At 42.6% G+C, this 14,152-nt stretch overlaps 1 protein-coding gene across 3 annotated transcripts in view; it reads right to left on the reverse strand.

Moving 5' to 3' along the window:
• Nucleotides 1-12,574: 12,574 nt before the first annotated feature.
• Nucleotides 12,575-14,152, reverse strand: part of LOC135540425 (poly(rC)-binding protein 2-like) — a 193,142-nt gene continuing 191,564 nt past the window's right edge. For all 3 annotated transcript variants that reach the window (XM_064967049.1, XM_064967048.1, XM_064967050.1), the window contains one exon: nt 12,575-13,992. In XM_064967049.1, the coding sequence (XP_064823121.1) occupies nt 13,575-13,992 (418 nt within the window). In that variant the 3' untranslated portion in view covers nt 12,575-13,574. The remainder of the gene's footprint in view (nt 13,993-14,152) is intronic.

Raw genomic sequence — 14,152 nt, forward strand, 5'->3', positions numbered from 1 at the left:
CTGGGTTCAAATAGTATTTGAAATGATTTCAAATACTGTATCTGTGGTTAAATGAGCATTCCTGGTGCAATGGATCAAATAGAACCTCTCCCCAACCTCCACCCACTCCAGGAAGGCTAAAGAGAATGCTCAAAGGTCAGAGGTCTCTCGGCGTGTCCTCGTGTTTCACTGCAGCCTGTAGTCAGTCAGCTGATTGTCTTGTCGGCTCACAGGGCCATCTGCTTCTCTCCTCTGGGAGGAAACCTGGGAGGGACTGGATTTAAGGCACCAAGGGTTTTATTGGATTGGATTGCGTTTACACATAGAGAAGAGCGAGAGAGGGGGGAGGTGGAGGAGGGGAGAGAGAAGGAGAGAGGGGGAGGAGGGGGAGAGAGAGAAGGAGAGAGGGGGAGGAGGAGGGGGAGAGAGAGAGAGAAGAAGGAGAGGGGGGGAGGTGGAGGGAGGGAGGGAGGGAGGGAGGGAGGGGAGGGAGGGAGGAGGGAGGGAGGGAGGGAGGGAGGGAGGGAGGGAGGGAGAAGAAGGAGAGAGGTGGGAGGTGGAGGGATGGGGGAGAGAGAGAGAGAGAGAGAGAGAGAGAGAGAAGAAGGAGAGAGGGGGAGAGGGGGGAGGGACAGATGGGAGGGGGAGGGGGGAGAGAGAGAGAAGAAGGAGAGAGGGGGAGGTGGAGGGAAGGAGAGAGGGGAGGGGGAGGGGGGAGAGAGAGAAGAAGGGGGAGGTGGAGGGAGGGAGAGAATAAGGAGAGAGGGGGGGAGGTGGAGGGAGGGAGAGAAGAAGGAGAGGGGGTGAAGGTGGAGGGAGGGAGAGAGGGGGGGCATTAACAAAGAGATGTCAGTCAACCTCCACTTCCAGCTCCCTACAGAGAGGAGAGATGGTGTGTAGAGATGGACTACTGTTGATTTTCAGCTAGTAGATAACTTATTTTAGAAAACAAAAGCAATCCTTCAGACAGAGCAATCCTTCAGAGTAATCTTACATACAGAGTAATCTTACATACAGAGTAATCCTTCAGACAGAGTAATCTTACATACAGAGTAATCTTACATACAGAGTAATCCTTCAGACAGAGTAATCCTACAGACAGAGTAATCTTACATACAGAGTAATCTTACATACAGAGTAATCCTTCAGACAGAGTAATCTTACATACAGAGTAATCTTACATACAGAGTAATCCTTCAGACAGAGTAATCCTACAGACAGAGTAATCCTTCAGACAGAGTAATCCTACATACAGAGTAATCCTTCAGACAGAGTAATCCTACATACAGAGTAATCCTTCAGACAGAGTAATCCTACAGACAGAGTAATCCTTCAGACAGAGTAATCCTACATACAGAGTAATCCTTCAGACAGAGTAATCCTTCAAAGTAATCCTTCAGACAGAGTAATCCTACATACAGAGTAATCCTTCAGACAGAGTAATCCTACATACAGAGTAATCCTTCAGACAGAGTAATCCTACATACAGAGTAATCCTTTAGACAGAGTAATCCTACATACAAAGTAATCCTTCAGACAGAGTAATCAGTAAAACCTTTCTCATTTTAGTGTACACATTGTTTAAAAGCATAAAAAATGCATTGAAAACATCCCAAATACACAATCACTACAACTCAAAACAACGATACGATGTAAGAACTAGTTAACATTGAGAATAGAAAAAGTGCTTTCTCAATTTACCTGATTTTTTGACTGTTCACAAAACATCTTGAAATTTGGAGACCCATTTCATATTTAGTATTTTGTTTTGTTTGTAATGGACTCGGTAGGTCAGTTAGTCCATCAGTTAACTAGTAGTAGTAGTAGTAGTTAACTAGTAGTAGTAGTAGTAGTTAACTAGTAGTAGTAAAACATTTCTCATTTCTCTGTACACATTGTTTAAAAGCATTACAACTAGTTAACATTGAGAATAGAAAAAGTGTTTACCTGATTTTTTGCGTTTTACATTACTTCAGACAAAATCAAGACGTCAATATTCTTGGAATGTTTTTTTTTTAATGAAAAATCTTAAATTACACCTTAATTAGAGCAAATTCAAGAACGTGTAATTCATTCATCGTGAACATACTACGTAAATGAGCCTCACAATGATTCATATTTATAATAGTCAGTAATGCACTGTGGATGTTTTCCTATTCTGTATTGACCAATAGTCTCATCTTGTCCTGCCTGATTGAGTCGTCCATTAGTACTCTGAGGTCAGAGGAGTAATACGATACCCAGATGGGCTCCCCTGGTTTGACCATCTGTCTGCTGTTGTTCTCCGAGTCTGAGCCAAACCCTCTCTATAGATTACCATTGAAAGAGATGTGTTTATTGCTCTCGGTGTCAAAGATCAAGGAATTCATATATTTTTGTGTGATTGGAGCTGTCCATATTACAAATTGGGCTTTATACAGTGTGGTATTTTTGTAAGTCGCTCTGGATAAGAGCGTCTGCTAAATGACTTAAATGTAAATGTATGTAACTTTGATTTCCTTGCAGATTTGAATCTACTTGACAGTTAATGTGGATATACTTGACAGTTTTTTTTTATCAATATTGTAGGTCTACATAGAAGTCATAGACACTGTGCTACTAATATACTCTCTGTCCATATTGGCAGTACAAGCAATCCCCTTACCTCTTCTCTCCTCTTCTGCTCTCTTCTCTTCTCCTCTTCTCCCTCTTCTCCTCTTCTCTCCTCTCTTCTCCTACTCTCTCTCATCTCCCTCTCCTCTCTTCTCTTCTCTCCACTTCTCCCCTCTCCTCTTCTCTCCACTTCTCTTCTCCTCTTCTCCCTCTTCTCCTCTTCTCTCCACTTCTCTTCTCCTCTTCTCTCTCATCTCCCTCTCCTCTCTTCTCCTCTTCTCTCTCCTCTCTTCTCCTCTTCTCTCCACTTCTCCACTCTCCTCTTTTATCCTCTTCTCTCCTCTTCTTTTCTCTTCTTCTTTCCTTTCTTCTCTTCTCTCCTCTTCTCACCTCTCCTCCCCTTCTCTCCTCACCTCTCATCTCTTCTCCTTTTCTTCTCTCCACTTCTCCCCTCTCCTTTCTTCTCCTCTTCTCCCCTCTCAACAGCTAAGTGATGATCTCTGTATAATTACCAGCTTCTATTCTGGTCCTCTTTCGTCTCTAGATAGTCTTTAATTGATGCTAAATTGTAGTTGTTATTCAACACAGTGAATAAGAGAGGGTTTATTGATGGTGTAATTACTTTCTATCATGTCTTACATGTGCTCCTATCTTAGGCTGAGGGCATGTCCCTAATGAAGCCCTATGTTGCCCTGGTCAAAAGTACTGCATTATGAAGAGATTAGGGTGTAATTTGGGATGCGCACCATGCCTTTACGTTGTTGGCGGTGGGGTTGTTATAGCTACCCTGGTGTACATACTGTATCTATAACAACTGGCTGCTCCCAACCAACAACCGTTGGAACGTTCTGTTTTGAATGTCTGGGACAAGAGAAGAAGAAGAAAAGAACTCTCACAGGACAATAAAGTTATTCTAACAGGACAATAAAGTTATTCAAACAGGACAATAAAGTTATTCTAACAGGACAATAAAGTTATTCTAACGGGACAATAAAGTTATTCTAACGGGACAATAAAGTTATTCGAACGGGACAATAAAGTTATTCTAACAGGACAATAAAGTTATTGTAACAGGACAATAAAGTTATTCTAATTGAAATGGCTTGAATAGAACAGATATCATAGCTGAGAGCTCATTAATGTGTTAGGTACTTTGAGAGAAAAAAGAGGAAAGGTAAAATGAAGTTGATCATTTTGATTTATTTATTAGAATGGGAAGATACAGAGAATCACAAAAACATCTGGTCAAATGACAGAACCTTTCCTGTGAGCAAAAAAACAACAACAACTGTCATGGCATCTAATCAATAGAATATGTTGATAATGTGATGGCATCTAATCAATAGAATATGTTGATACTGTGATGGTATCTAATCAATAGAATATGTTGATACTGTGATGGTATCTAATCAATAGAATATGTTGATAATGTGATGGCATCTAATCAATAGAATATGTTGATACTGTGATGGTATCTAATCAATAGAATATGTTGATACTGTGATGGTATCTAATCAATAGAATATGTTGATAATGTGATGGCATCTAATCAATAGAATATGTTGATACTGTCATGGTATCTAATCAATAGAAATTGTTTATACGTATTACTTGCCATGATAATGTTGAAATGCAATATTGTACTGTATTCATTTTCCTTGAGTGGTTATAATTATGTACATGTGTTTTGTAAAGAGCTGGAATTACAATATTGATTTTATAGTCTTCCTGGTGGTTCATAAACAAAGCCTAAATTAATGCAGCATTGTTGATCCCAGGGTTACAAAATGGTGGTCTCTTTCTTCTTCTTCTTTATTCTCCCAAGTTTCCCAAAAAATCCCGGTTGGAAGACTCCAGATTTCTTGCATATTCCCTTCCCATTCCAGGAGTCTTCCAATTTGGGATTTATGAAAAACCTTGGAATTTTTGGAAGAGTTACCAGATTTTTACAACCTTAAATGATCTCCTGTATTCTCTCTCCTACAGACAGTCTGTTCATTAGCCCTTTCCTATTCAGACAGTAGGCATCTCGGTGCTACTATTCAGACAGTAGCATCTCAGTGCTACTATTCAGACAGTAGCATCTCAATGCTACTATTCAGACAGTAGCATCTCAGTGCTACTATTCAGACAGTAGCATCTCAATGCTACTATTAAGACAGTAGCATCTCAGTGCTACTATTGAGACAGTAGCATCTCAATGCTACTATTCAGACAGTAGCATATCAGTGCAACTATTCAGACAGTAGCATCTCGGTGATAATATTCAGACAGTAGCATCTCAGTGCTACTATTCAGACAGTAGCATCTCAGTGCTACTATTCAGACAGTAGCATCTCAGTGCTACTATTCAGACAGTAGCATCTCAATGCTACATTGAGATGCTCTCAGTGCTACTATTCAGACAGTAGCATCTCAGTGCTACTATTCAGACAGTAGCATCTCAATGCTACTATTAAGACAGTAGCATCTCAATGCTACTATTCAGACAGTAGCATCTCAATGCTACTATTGAGACAGTAGCATCTCAGTGCTACTATTCAGACAGTAGCATCTCAATGCTACTATTCAGACAGTAGCATCTCAATGCTACTATTCAGACAGTAGCATCTCAATGCTACTATTCAGACAGTAGCATCTCAATGCTACTATTCAGACAGTAGCATCTCAATGCTACTATTCAGACAGTAGCATTCTCAGTGCTACTATTCAGACAGTAGCATCTCAGTGCTACTATTCAGACAGTAGCATCTCAATGCTACTATTCAGACAGTAGCATCTCAGTGCTACTATTCAGACAGTAGCATCTCAGTGCTACTATTCAGACAGTAGCATCTCAGTGCTACTATTCAGACAGTAGCATCTCAGTGCTACTATTCAGACAGTAGCATCTCAGTGCTACTATTCAGACAGTAGCATCTCAGTGCTACTATTCAGACAGTAGCATATTCTAGCATCTCGTGCTACTATTCAGACAGTAGCATCTCAATGCTACTATTAAGACAGTAGCATCTCAGTGCTACTATTCAGACAGTAGCATCTCAATGCTACTATTCAGACAGTAGCATCTCAATGCTACTATTAAGACAGTAGCATATCAGTGCTACTATTCAGACAGTAGCATCTCTACTAACATCAAGGCGGTGGCCCGTTCCTGTAGGTTCATGCTCTACAACATCCGCAGAGTACGCCCCTGCCTCACACAGGAAGCGGCGCAGGTCCTAATCCAGGCACTTGTCATCTCCCGTCTGGATTACTGCAATGCTGTTGGCTGGGCTCCCTGCCTTTGCCATTAAACCCCTACAACTCATCAGAACGCCGCAGCCCGTCTGGTGTTCATCCCAAGTTCTCTCACGTCACCTCGCTCCTCCGCTCTCTCCACTGGCTTCCAGTTGACATCCGCTACAAGACCATGGTGCTTGCAGCTGTGAGGGGAACGGCACCGCAGTTCCAGGCTCTGATCAGGCCCTACACCCAAACAAGGGCACTGCGTTCATCCACCTCTGGCCTGCTCGCCTCCCTACCACTGAGGAAGTACAGTTCCCGCTCAGCCCAGTCAAAACTGTTCGCTGCTCTGGCCCCCCAATAGTGGAACAAACTCCCTCACGTGACAGCGGAGTCAATCACCACCTTCCGGAGACACCTAAACCCCAGGAATACCTAGGATAGGATAAAGCATCTCAAATGATTTAGATGCACTATTGTCAGAAGTAGCATCTTAAATGTAAATGTAAATCAATGCTACTATTCAGACAGTAGCATCTCAATGCTACTATTCAGACTGTAGCATCTCAATGCTACTATTCAGACAGTAGCATCTCAGTGCTACTATTCAGACAGTAGCATCTCAGTGCTACTATTCAGACAGTGTATCAATGCATCTCAGTGACTAGCATCTCATTCAGACAGTAGCATCTCAGTAGTAGACATAGCATCTCAGTGCTACTATTCAGACAGTAGCATCTCAATGCTACTATTCAGACAGTAGCATCTCAGTGCTACATTTACATTTACATTTAAGTCATTTAGCAGACGCTCTTATCCAGAGCGACTTACAAATTGGTGAATTCACCTTCTGACATCCAGTGGAACAGCCACTTTACAATAGTGCATCTAAATCATTAAGGGGGGTGGTGAGAAGGATTACTTATCTTATCCTAGGTATTCCTTGAAGAGGTGGGGTTTCAGGTGTCTCCGGAAGGTGGTGATTGCATCTCAGGGAGTTTGTTACTATTCCAGACTATTCAGACAGTAGCATCTCAATGCTACTATTCAGACAGTTTCTCAATGCTACTATTCAGACAGTAGCATCTCAGTGCTACTATTCAGACAGTAGCATCTCAGTGCTACTATTCAGACAGTAGCATCTCAATGCTACTATTCAGACAGTAGCATCTCAGTGCTACTATTCAGACAGTAGCATATCGGTTCTACTATTCAGACAGTAGCATCTCAATGCTACTATTCAGACAGTAGCATCTCAGTGCTACTATTCAGACAGTAGCATATCGGTTCTACTATTCAGACAGTAGCATCTCAGTGCTACTATTCAGACAGTAGCATGACAGTAGCATCTCAGTGCTAGCATATTTCAGACAGTAGCATCTCAATGCTACTATTCAGACAGTAGCATCTCAGTGCTACTATTCAGACAGTAGCATCTCAGTGCTACTATTCAGACAGTAGCATCTCAATGCTACTATTCAGACAGTAGCATCTCAATGCTACTATTCAGACAGTAGCATCTCAATGCTACTATTGAGACAGTAGCATCTCAATGCTACTATTCAGACTACATCTCAATGCTACTATTGAGACAGTAGCATCTCAATGCTACTATTCAGACAGTAGCATCTCAATGCTACTATTCAGACAGTAGCATCTCGGTGCTTTACTATTCAGACAGTAGCATCTCAATGCTACTATTCAGACAGTAGCATCTCAATGCTACTATTCAGACAGTAGCATCTCAGTGCTACTATTCAGACAGTAGCATCTCAATGCTACTATTCAGACAGTAGCATCTCAATGCTACTATTCAGCCAGTAGCATCTCAATGTGCTACTATTCAGACAGTAGCATCTCAGTGCTACTATTCAGACAGTAGCATCTCAGTGCAACTATTCAGACAGTAGCATCTCAATGCTACTATTCAGACAGTAGCATCTCAGTGCTACTATTCAGACAGTAGCATCTCAGTGCTACTATTCAGACAGTAGCATCTCAGTGCTACTATTAAGACAGTAGCATCTCAATGCTACTATTCAGACAGTAGCATCTCAATGCTACTATTCAGACAGTAGCATCTCAATGCTACTATTCAAGACAGTAGCATCTCAGTGCTACTATTCAGACAGTAGCATCTCAATGCTACTATTAAGACAGTAGCATCTCAGTGCTACTATTCAGACAGTAGCATCTCAATGCTACTATTCAGACAGTAGCATCTCAGTGCTACTATTCAGACAGTAGCATCTCAGTGCTACTATTCAGACAGTAGCATCTCAATGCTACTATTCAGACAGTAGCATCTCTGTGCTACTATTCAGACAGTAGCATCTCAGTGCTACTATTCAGACAGTAGCATCTCAGTGCTACTATTCAGACAGTAGCATCTCAGTGCTACTATTCAGACAGTAGCATCTCAATGCTACTATTGAGACAGTAGCATCTCAATGCTACTATTCAGACAGTATTCAGCATCTCAATGCTACTATTCAGACAGTAGCATCTCAATGCTACTATTCAGCCAGTATCTCAATGCTACAGCCAGTAGCATCTCAATGCTACTATTTTAGACAGTAGCATATCAGTGCTACTATTCAGACAGTAGCATCTCACTGCTACTATTCAGACAGTAGCATCTCAATGCTACTATTCAGCCAGTAGCATCTCAATGTTACTATTCAGCCAGTAGCATCTCAATGCTACTATTCAGACAGTAGCATATCAGTGCTACTATTCAGACAGTAGCATCTCAGTGCTACTATTCAGACAGTAGCATCTCAATGCTACTATTCAGACAGTAGCATCTCAGTGCTACTATTCAGACAGTAGCATCTCAATGCTACTATTAAGACAGTAGCATCTCAGTGCTACTATTCAGACAGTAGCATCTCAATGCTACTATTCAGACAGTAGCATCTCAGTACTACTATTCAGACAGTAGCATCTCGGTGCTACTATTCAGACAGTAGCATCTCAATGCTACTATTCAGACAGTAGCATCTCAGTGCTACTATTCAGACAATAGCATCTCAGTGCTACTATTCAGAGAGTAGCATCTCAATGCTACTATTCAGACAGTAGCATCTAAATGCTACTATTCAGACAGTAGCATCTCGGGGGGTACTATTCAGACAGTAGCATCTCAATGCTACTATTCAGACAGTAGCATCTCAATGCTACTATTGAGACAGTAGCATCTCAATGCTACTATTCAGACAGTAGCATCTCAATGCTACTATTCAGACAGTAGCATCTCGGTGCTACTATTCAGACAGTAGCATCTCAGTGCTACTATTCAGACAGTAGCATATCAGTGCTACTATTCAGACAGTAGCATCTCAATGCTACTATTCAGACAGTAGCATCTCAGTGCTACTATTCAGACAGTAGCATCTCATTACTATTCAGACAGTAGCATCTCAGTGCTATTCATAGCATCTCAGGCCCTCACTACTATTCAGCCAGTAGCATCTCAATGCTACTATTCAGCCAGTAGCATCTCAATACCATTGAGGAAGTATTCAGCCCAGTCAAAAGCATCTCAATGCTACTTTTTAGACAGTAGCATCTCAGTGCTACTATTCACAGTAGCATCTCGGTGCTACTATTCAGACAGTAGCATCTCAATGCTACTATTCAGGCAGTAGCATATCAGTGCTACTATTCAGACAGTAGCATCTCAGTGCTACTATTCAGACAGTAGCATCTCGGTGCTACTATTCAGACAGTAGCATCTCAATGCTACTATTCAGACAGTAGCATCTCAATGCTACTATTGAGATAGTAGCATCTCAATGCTACTATTAAGACAGTAGCATCTCAATGCTACTATTAAGACAGTAGCATCTCAATGCTACTATTAAGACAGTAGCATCTCAGTGCTACTATTCAGACAGTAGCATCTCAATGCTACTATTCAGACAGTAGCATCTCAGTGCTACTTTTTAGACAGTAGCATATCGGTGCTACTATTCAGACAGTAGCATCTCAGTGCTACTATTCAGACAGTAGCATCTCAATGCTACTATTCAGACAGTAACATCTCTGTGCTACTATTCAGACAGTAGCATCTCAGTGCTACTATTCAGACAGTAGCATCTCAGTGCTACTATTAAGACAGTAGCATCTCAATGCTACTATTCAGACAGTAGCATCTCAATGCTACTATTGAGACAGTAGCATATCATTGCTACTATTCAGACAGTAGCATCTCAATGCTACTATTCAGACAGTAGCATCTCAATGCTACTATTCAGCCAGTAGCATCTCAATGCTACTATTCAGCCAGTAGCATCTCAATGCTACTTTTTAGACAGTAGCATATCAGTGCTACTATTCAGACAGTAGCATCTCACTGCTACTATTCAGACAGTAGCATCTCAATGCTACTATTCAGCCAGTAGCATCTCAATGTTACTATTCAGCCAGTAGCATCTCAATGCTACTATTCAGGCAGTAGCATATCAGTGCTACTATTCAGACAGTAGCATATCAGTGCTACTATTCAGACAGTAGCATCTCGGTGCTACTATTCAGACAGTAGCATCTCGGTGCTACTATTCAGACAGTAGCATCTCAATGCTACTATTAAGACAGTAGCATCTCAGTGCTACTATTCAGACAGTAGCATCTCAATGCTACTATTCAGACAGTAGCATCTCAGTGCTACTATTAAGACAGTAGCATATCGGTGCTACTATTCAGACAGTAGCATCTCAGTGCTACTATTCAGACAGTAGCATCTCAATGCTACTATTCAGACAGTAGCATCTCAGTGCTACTATTCAGACAGTAGCATCTCAATGCTACTATTCAGACAGTAGCATCTCAGTGCTACTATTCAGACAGTAGCATCTCAGTGCTACTATTCAGACAGTAGCATCTCAATGCTACTATTCAGACAGTAGCATCTCAGTGATACTATTCAGACAGTAGCATCTCAGTGATACTATTCAGACAGTAGCATCTCAGTGCTACTATTCAGACAGTAGCATCTCAATGCTACTATTCAGACAGTAGCATCCCAGTGCTACTATTCAGACAGTAACATCACATTGCCATTCTGAGCTACTCAGAACACAATATACTTTGCTGATCCATCAAGCAAATGTTTTGCATAGACATCAATTTAAATTGAACTCATGCAAATGGCCCACGGTGAGATACATTGGGAGAGAAGTTAGACACAAACAGTGGTGTTGTTTTAACAACAACGTTCAATGGCACACTATGGGCGCTGGTCAAATGTAGTGAACTATATAGGTTGCCATTTGGAACGTACACCATGAATGAGTGATTTCCTGTAAGTATCCACAGAGAATTACCCAGCCCCCCCTCTACAGCTGTCCTGCTGTCCTGTCCTCCTGTCCTGCTGTCCTGTCCTGCTGTCCTGTCCTGCTGTCCTGTCCTGTTGTCCTGTCCTACTGTCCTGTCCTGCTGTCCTGTCCTGCTGTCCTGTCCTGCTGTCCTGTCCTGTTGTCCTGTCCTACTGTCCTGTCCTGCTGTCCTGTCCTGCTGTCCTGTCCTGCTGTCCTGTCCTGCTGTCCCGTCCTGCTGTCCCGTCCTGCTGTCCCGTCCTGCTGTCCCGTCCTGCTGTCCTGTCCTGTTGTCCTGTCCTGCTGTCCTGTCCTGCTGTCCTGTCCTGTTGTCCTGTCCTGCTGTCCTGTCCTGCTGTCCTGTCCTGCTGTCCTGTCCTGCTGTCTTGTCCTGACTTGCTGTCCTGTTGTCCTGTCCTGCTGTCCTGTCCTGTTGTCCTGCCCTACTGTGCTGTCCTGCTGTGCTGTCCCTCACCTTCCTCATGATCATTGATACCCCACGAGGTGAGATCTTGCATGGAGCCCCAGACCGAGGGTGATTGACCGTCATCTTGAACTTCTTCCATTTTCTAATAATTGCGCCAACAGTTGTTGCTTTCTCACCAAGCTGCTTGCCTATTGTCCTGTAGCCCATCCCAGCCTTGTGCAGGTCTACAATTTTATCCCTGATGTCCTTACACAGCTCTCTGTTCTTGGCCATTGTGGAGAGGTTGGAATCTGTTTGATTGAGTGTGTGGACATGTGTCTTTTATACAGGTAACGAGTTGAAACAGGTGCAGTTAATACAGGTAATAAGTGGAGAACAGGAGGGCTTCTTAAAGAAAAACTAACAGGTCTGTGAGAGCCGGAATTCTTACTGGTTGGTAGGTGATCAAATACTTATGTCATGCAATAAAATGCAAAATAATTACTTACAAATCATACAATGTGGTTTTCTGGATTTTTGTTTTAGATTTCGTCTCTCACAGTTGAAGTGTACCTATGATAAAAAGGACAGACCTCTACATGCTTTGTAGGTAGGACAACCTGCAAAATCGGCAGTATATCAAATACTTGTTCTCCTCACTGTAAGTCTATAGTCTGTGGTTATGTATGTCTATAGTCTGTGGTTATGTATCGAGTCTGTAGAGACCCAGTTTTTTGTATTTTAACGTGTTTGTGTGTGTGTTTCAATGTGTGTGTGTATATGTTCAAGCTAACATGCAGCATTAGTCTCTCACAAGAGTAGCTACCATGCATGGCATCTTGGTTTGACAGCTGGGGTGAGAAAAGCATCTCTCATCTCACAGACACGTCCTAAGAGAGGGTTTTTGCTTTTTAAATCCCAGTAAGAAAGTTGGAAATACGCAGCGTTTTTCATGTTAAATGTTTTAATAATATTGACATATCAGTTGTGGAAACACATTTTCTCTATTTAACAAAAACATAATGTTGTTAAAAAAAACTAAAAAAAACCCTGGTGGCCCTCACCAGCAGTCTGGTCACCGTGTTAGAGTGGCCCTAGCCAGCAGTCTGGTCACCGTGTTAGAGTGGCCCTAGCCAGCAGTCTGGTCACCGTGTTAGAGTGGCCCTAGCCAGCAGTCTGGTCACCGTGTTAGAGTGGCCCTAGCCAGCAGTCTGGTCACCGTGAGTTAAAACTCAAAAATCAAAAAAATGTATTGTAAAAGTAATACTCAGCATAATAAATAAAATAAATTAAACAACACATTTCAAATAAAATATTACCAAAAACTCACAAAAAACCTTAATGCAAACGAGTGGTTAGATTTTTTTTTTTTGTCTAGTCATTTTTTAAAACTTTTAATATTTTTTTTTTTTACATAATCCTTCAGAAAAATCAAGGAGTTGAATACAGGAAGTAACCTAAACAGACATCATGTACTGTATAAAAAGCTCATACGCACGTACAGTTGAGCATCACTCACCAGTGTTTTAATTTATAAACTCTTAGTGGGAATATGTCATTATCATCAATAATCAATAACAGCAGTACAGTAGAACGAATGGAAGGTTAGAAGAAGATAAAAATGGAAGTTAGGAATAGTCTATGTGTGCATCCCAAATGGCACCCTATTCCCTATATAGCGCACTACTTTCAACCTGAGCCTTATGTGCTCTGGACTAAAGTAGTGCACCGTAAAGGAGTAAGGTTGCCATTTGGGACACAGCCTATGGCTTGATAGGTTTCCAAGACCTGACAACATAAATATAGCTATCTAAACGAGCCAATCAAACGTTCCTCCTCGTGGTTCACTATATAAGGGACACAAAAAAAAGCCTACAAAACATAATCAATCGAAAATGTCCATCTACAACCACATCATCAGGCAAGAAGAAAGAGAATGGAGAAGAACAAAAAAAAAACTATTTCCCTCCCTCCATTCTTTCTCCCTTTTCTTTCTTGTCTCGTAGACGGAGGAGGTGAGAGCTGGAGGGATGGAGGGATGGAGACCGACGTCATCAGTACGGCGCAAACTTCTGTCTCTCTGGTTTCTTCCCGATCCCATTGGCAGAAGAAATCTTCGCCGTATAGATCTGAGCCTGGGCCTGGGCCTGGGCCTGGGCCTGGGCCTGAGCCTGAGCAGCGGCTGCATTGGCAGCAGGGTTGGATAAAGCCAGGTAGGGCATGGATTGGAGGGATTTCATGGATTGCATTCCGAGGAGGCTGGAGAGGGGGAGGGCCCCGTAGGGGTTGCCCATCATGGGGACTGCAGCGTGGGGGTGGGGGTGGGACATGCCGGGGCAGCCCATGGCAGCCAGGGTGGCAGCAGCAGCGGCTGAGGAGGAGGCGGGGGAGGGGGGTTGGGTGTAGGCCATGGTGAGGTCAGCAGAGGTCGACATGGAGGAAGACTGGGCGGTGGATTTGGCGGTCTCTAAACTGCACAGGGGGAAAGGAGGAGGACGAAGGAGGTGGAGGGAGGGTGGAGGGAGGGAAGGTGGGAAGGAAGGTGGAGAGAGAGAGGGGAGGGAGGGAGAGAGAGGGGGAGGGAGGGAAGGTGGAGAGAGAGGGGAGGGAGGGTGGAGGGAGGGACAGAGGG

Source organism: Oncorhynchus masou, chromosome 5 (genome assembly GCF_036934945.1).
Source record: "Oncorhynchus masou masou isolate Uvic2021 chromosome 5, UVic_Omas_1.1, whole genome shotgun sequence".
NCBI lineage: Eukaryota > Metazoa > Chordata > Actinopteri > Salmoniformes > Salmonidae > Oncorhynchus > Oncorhynchus masou.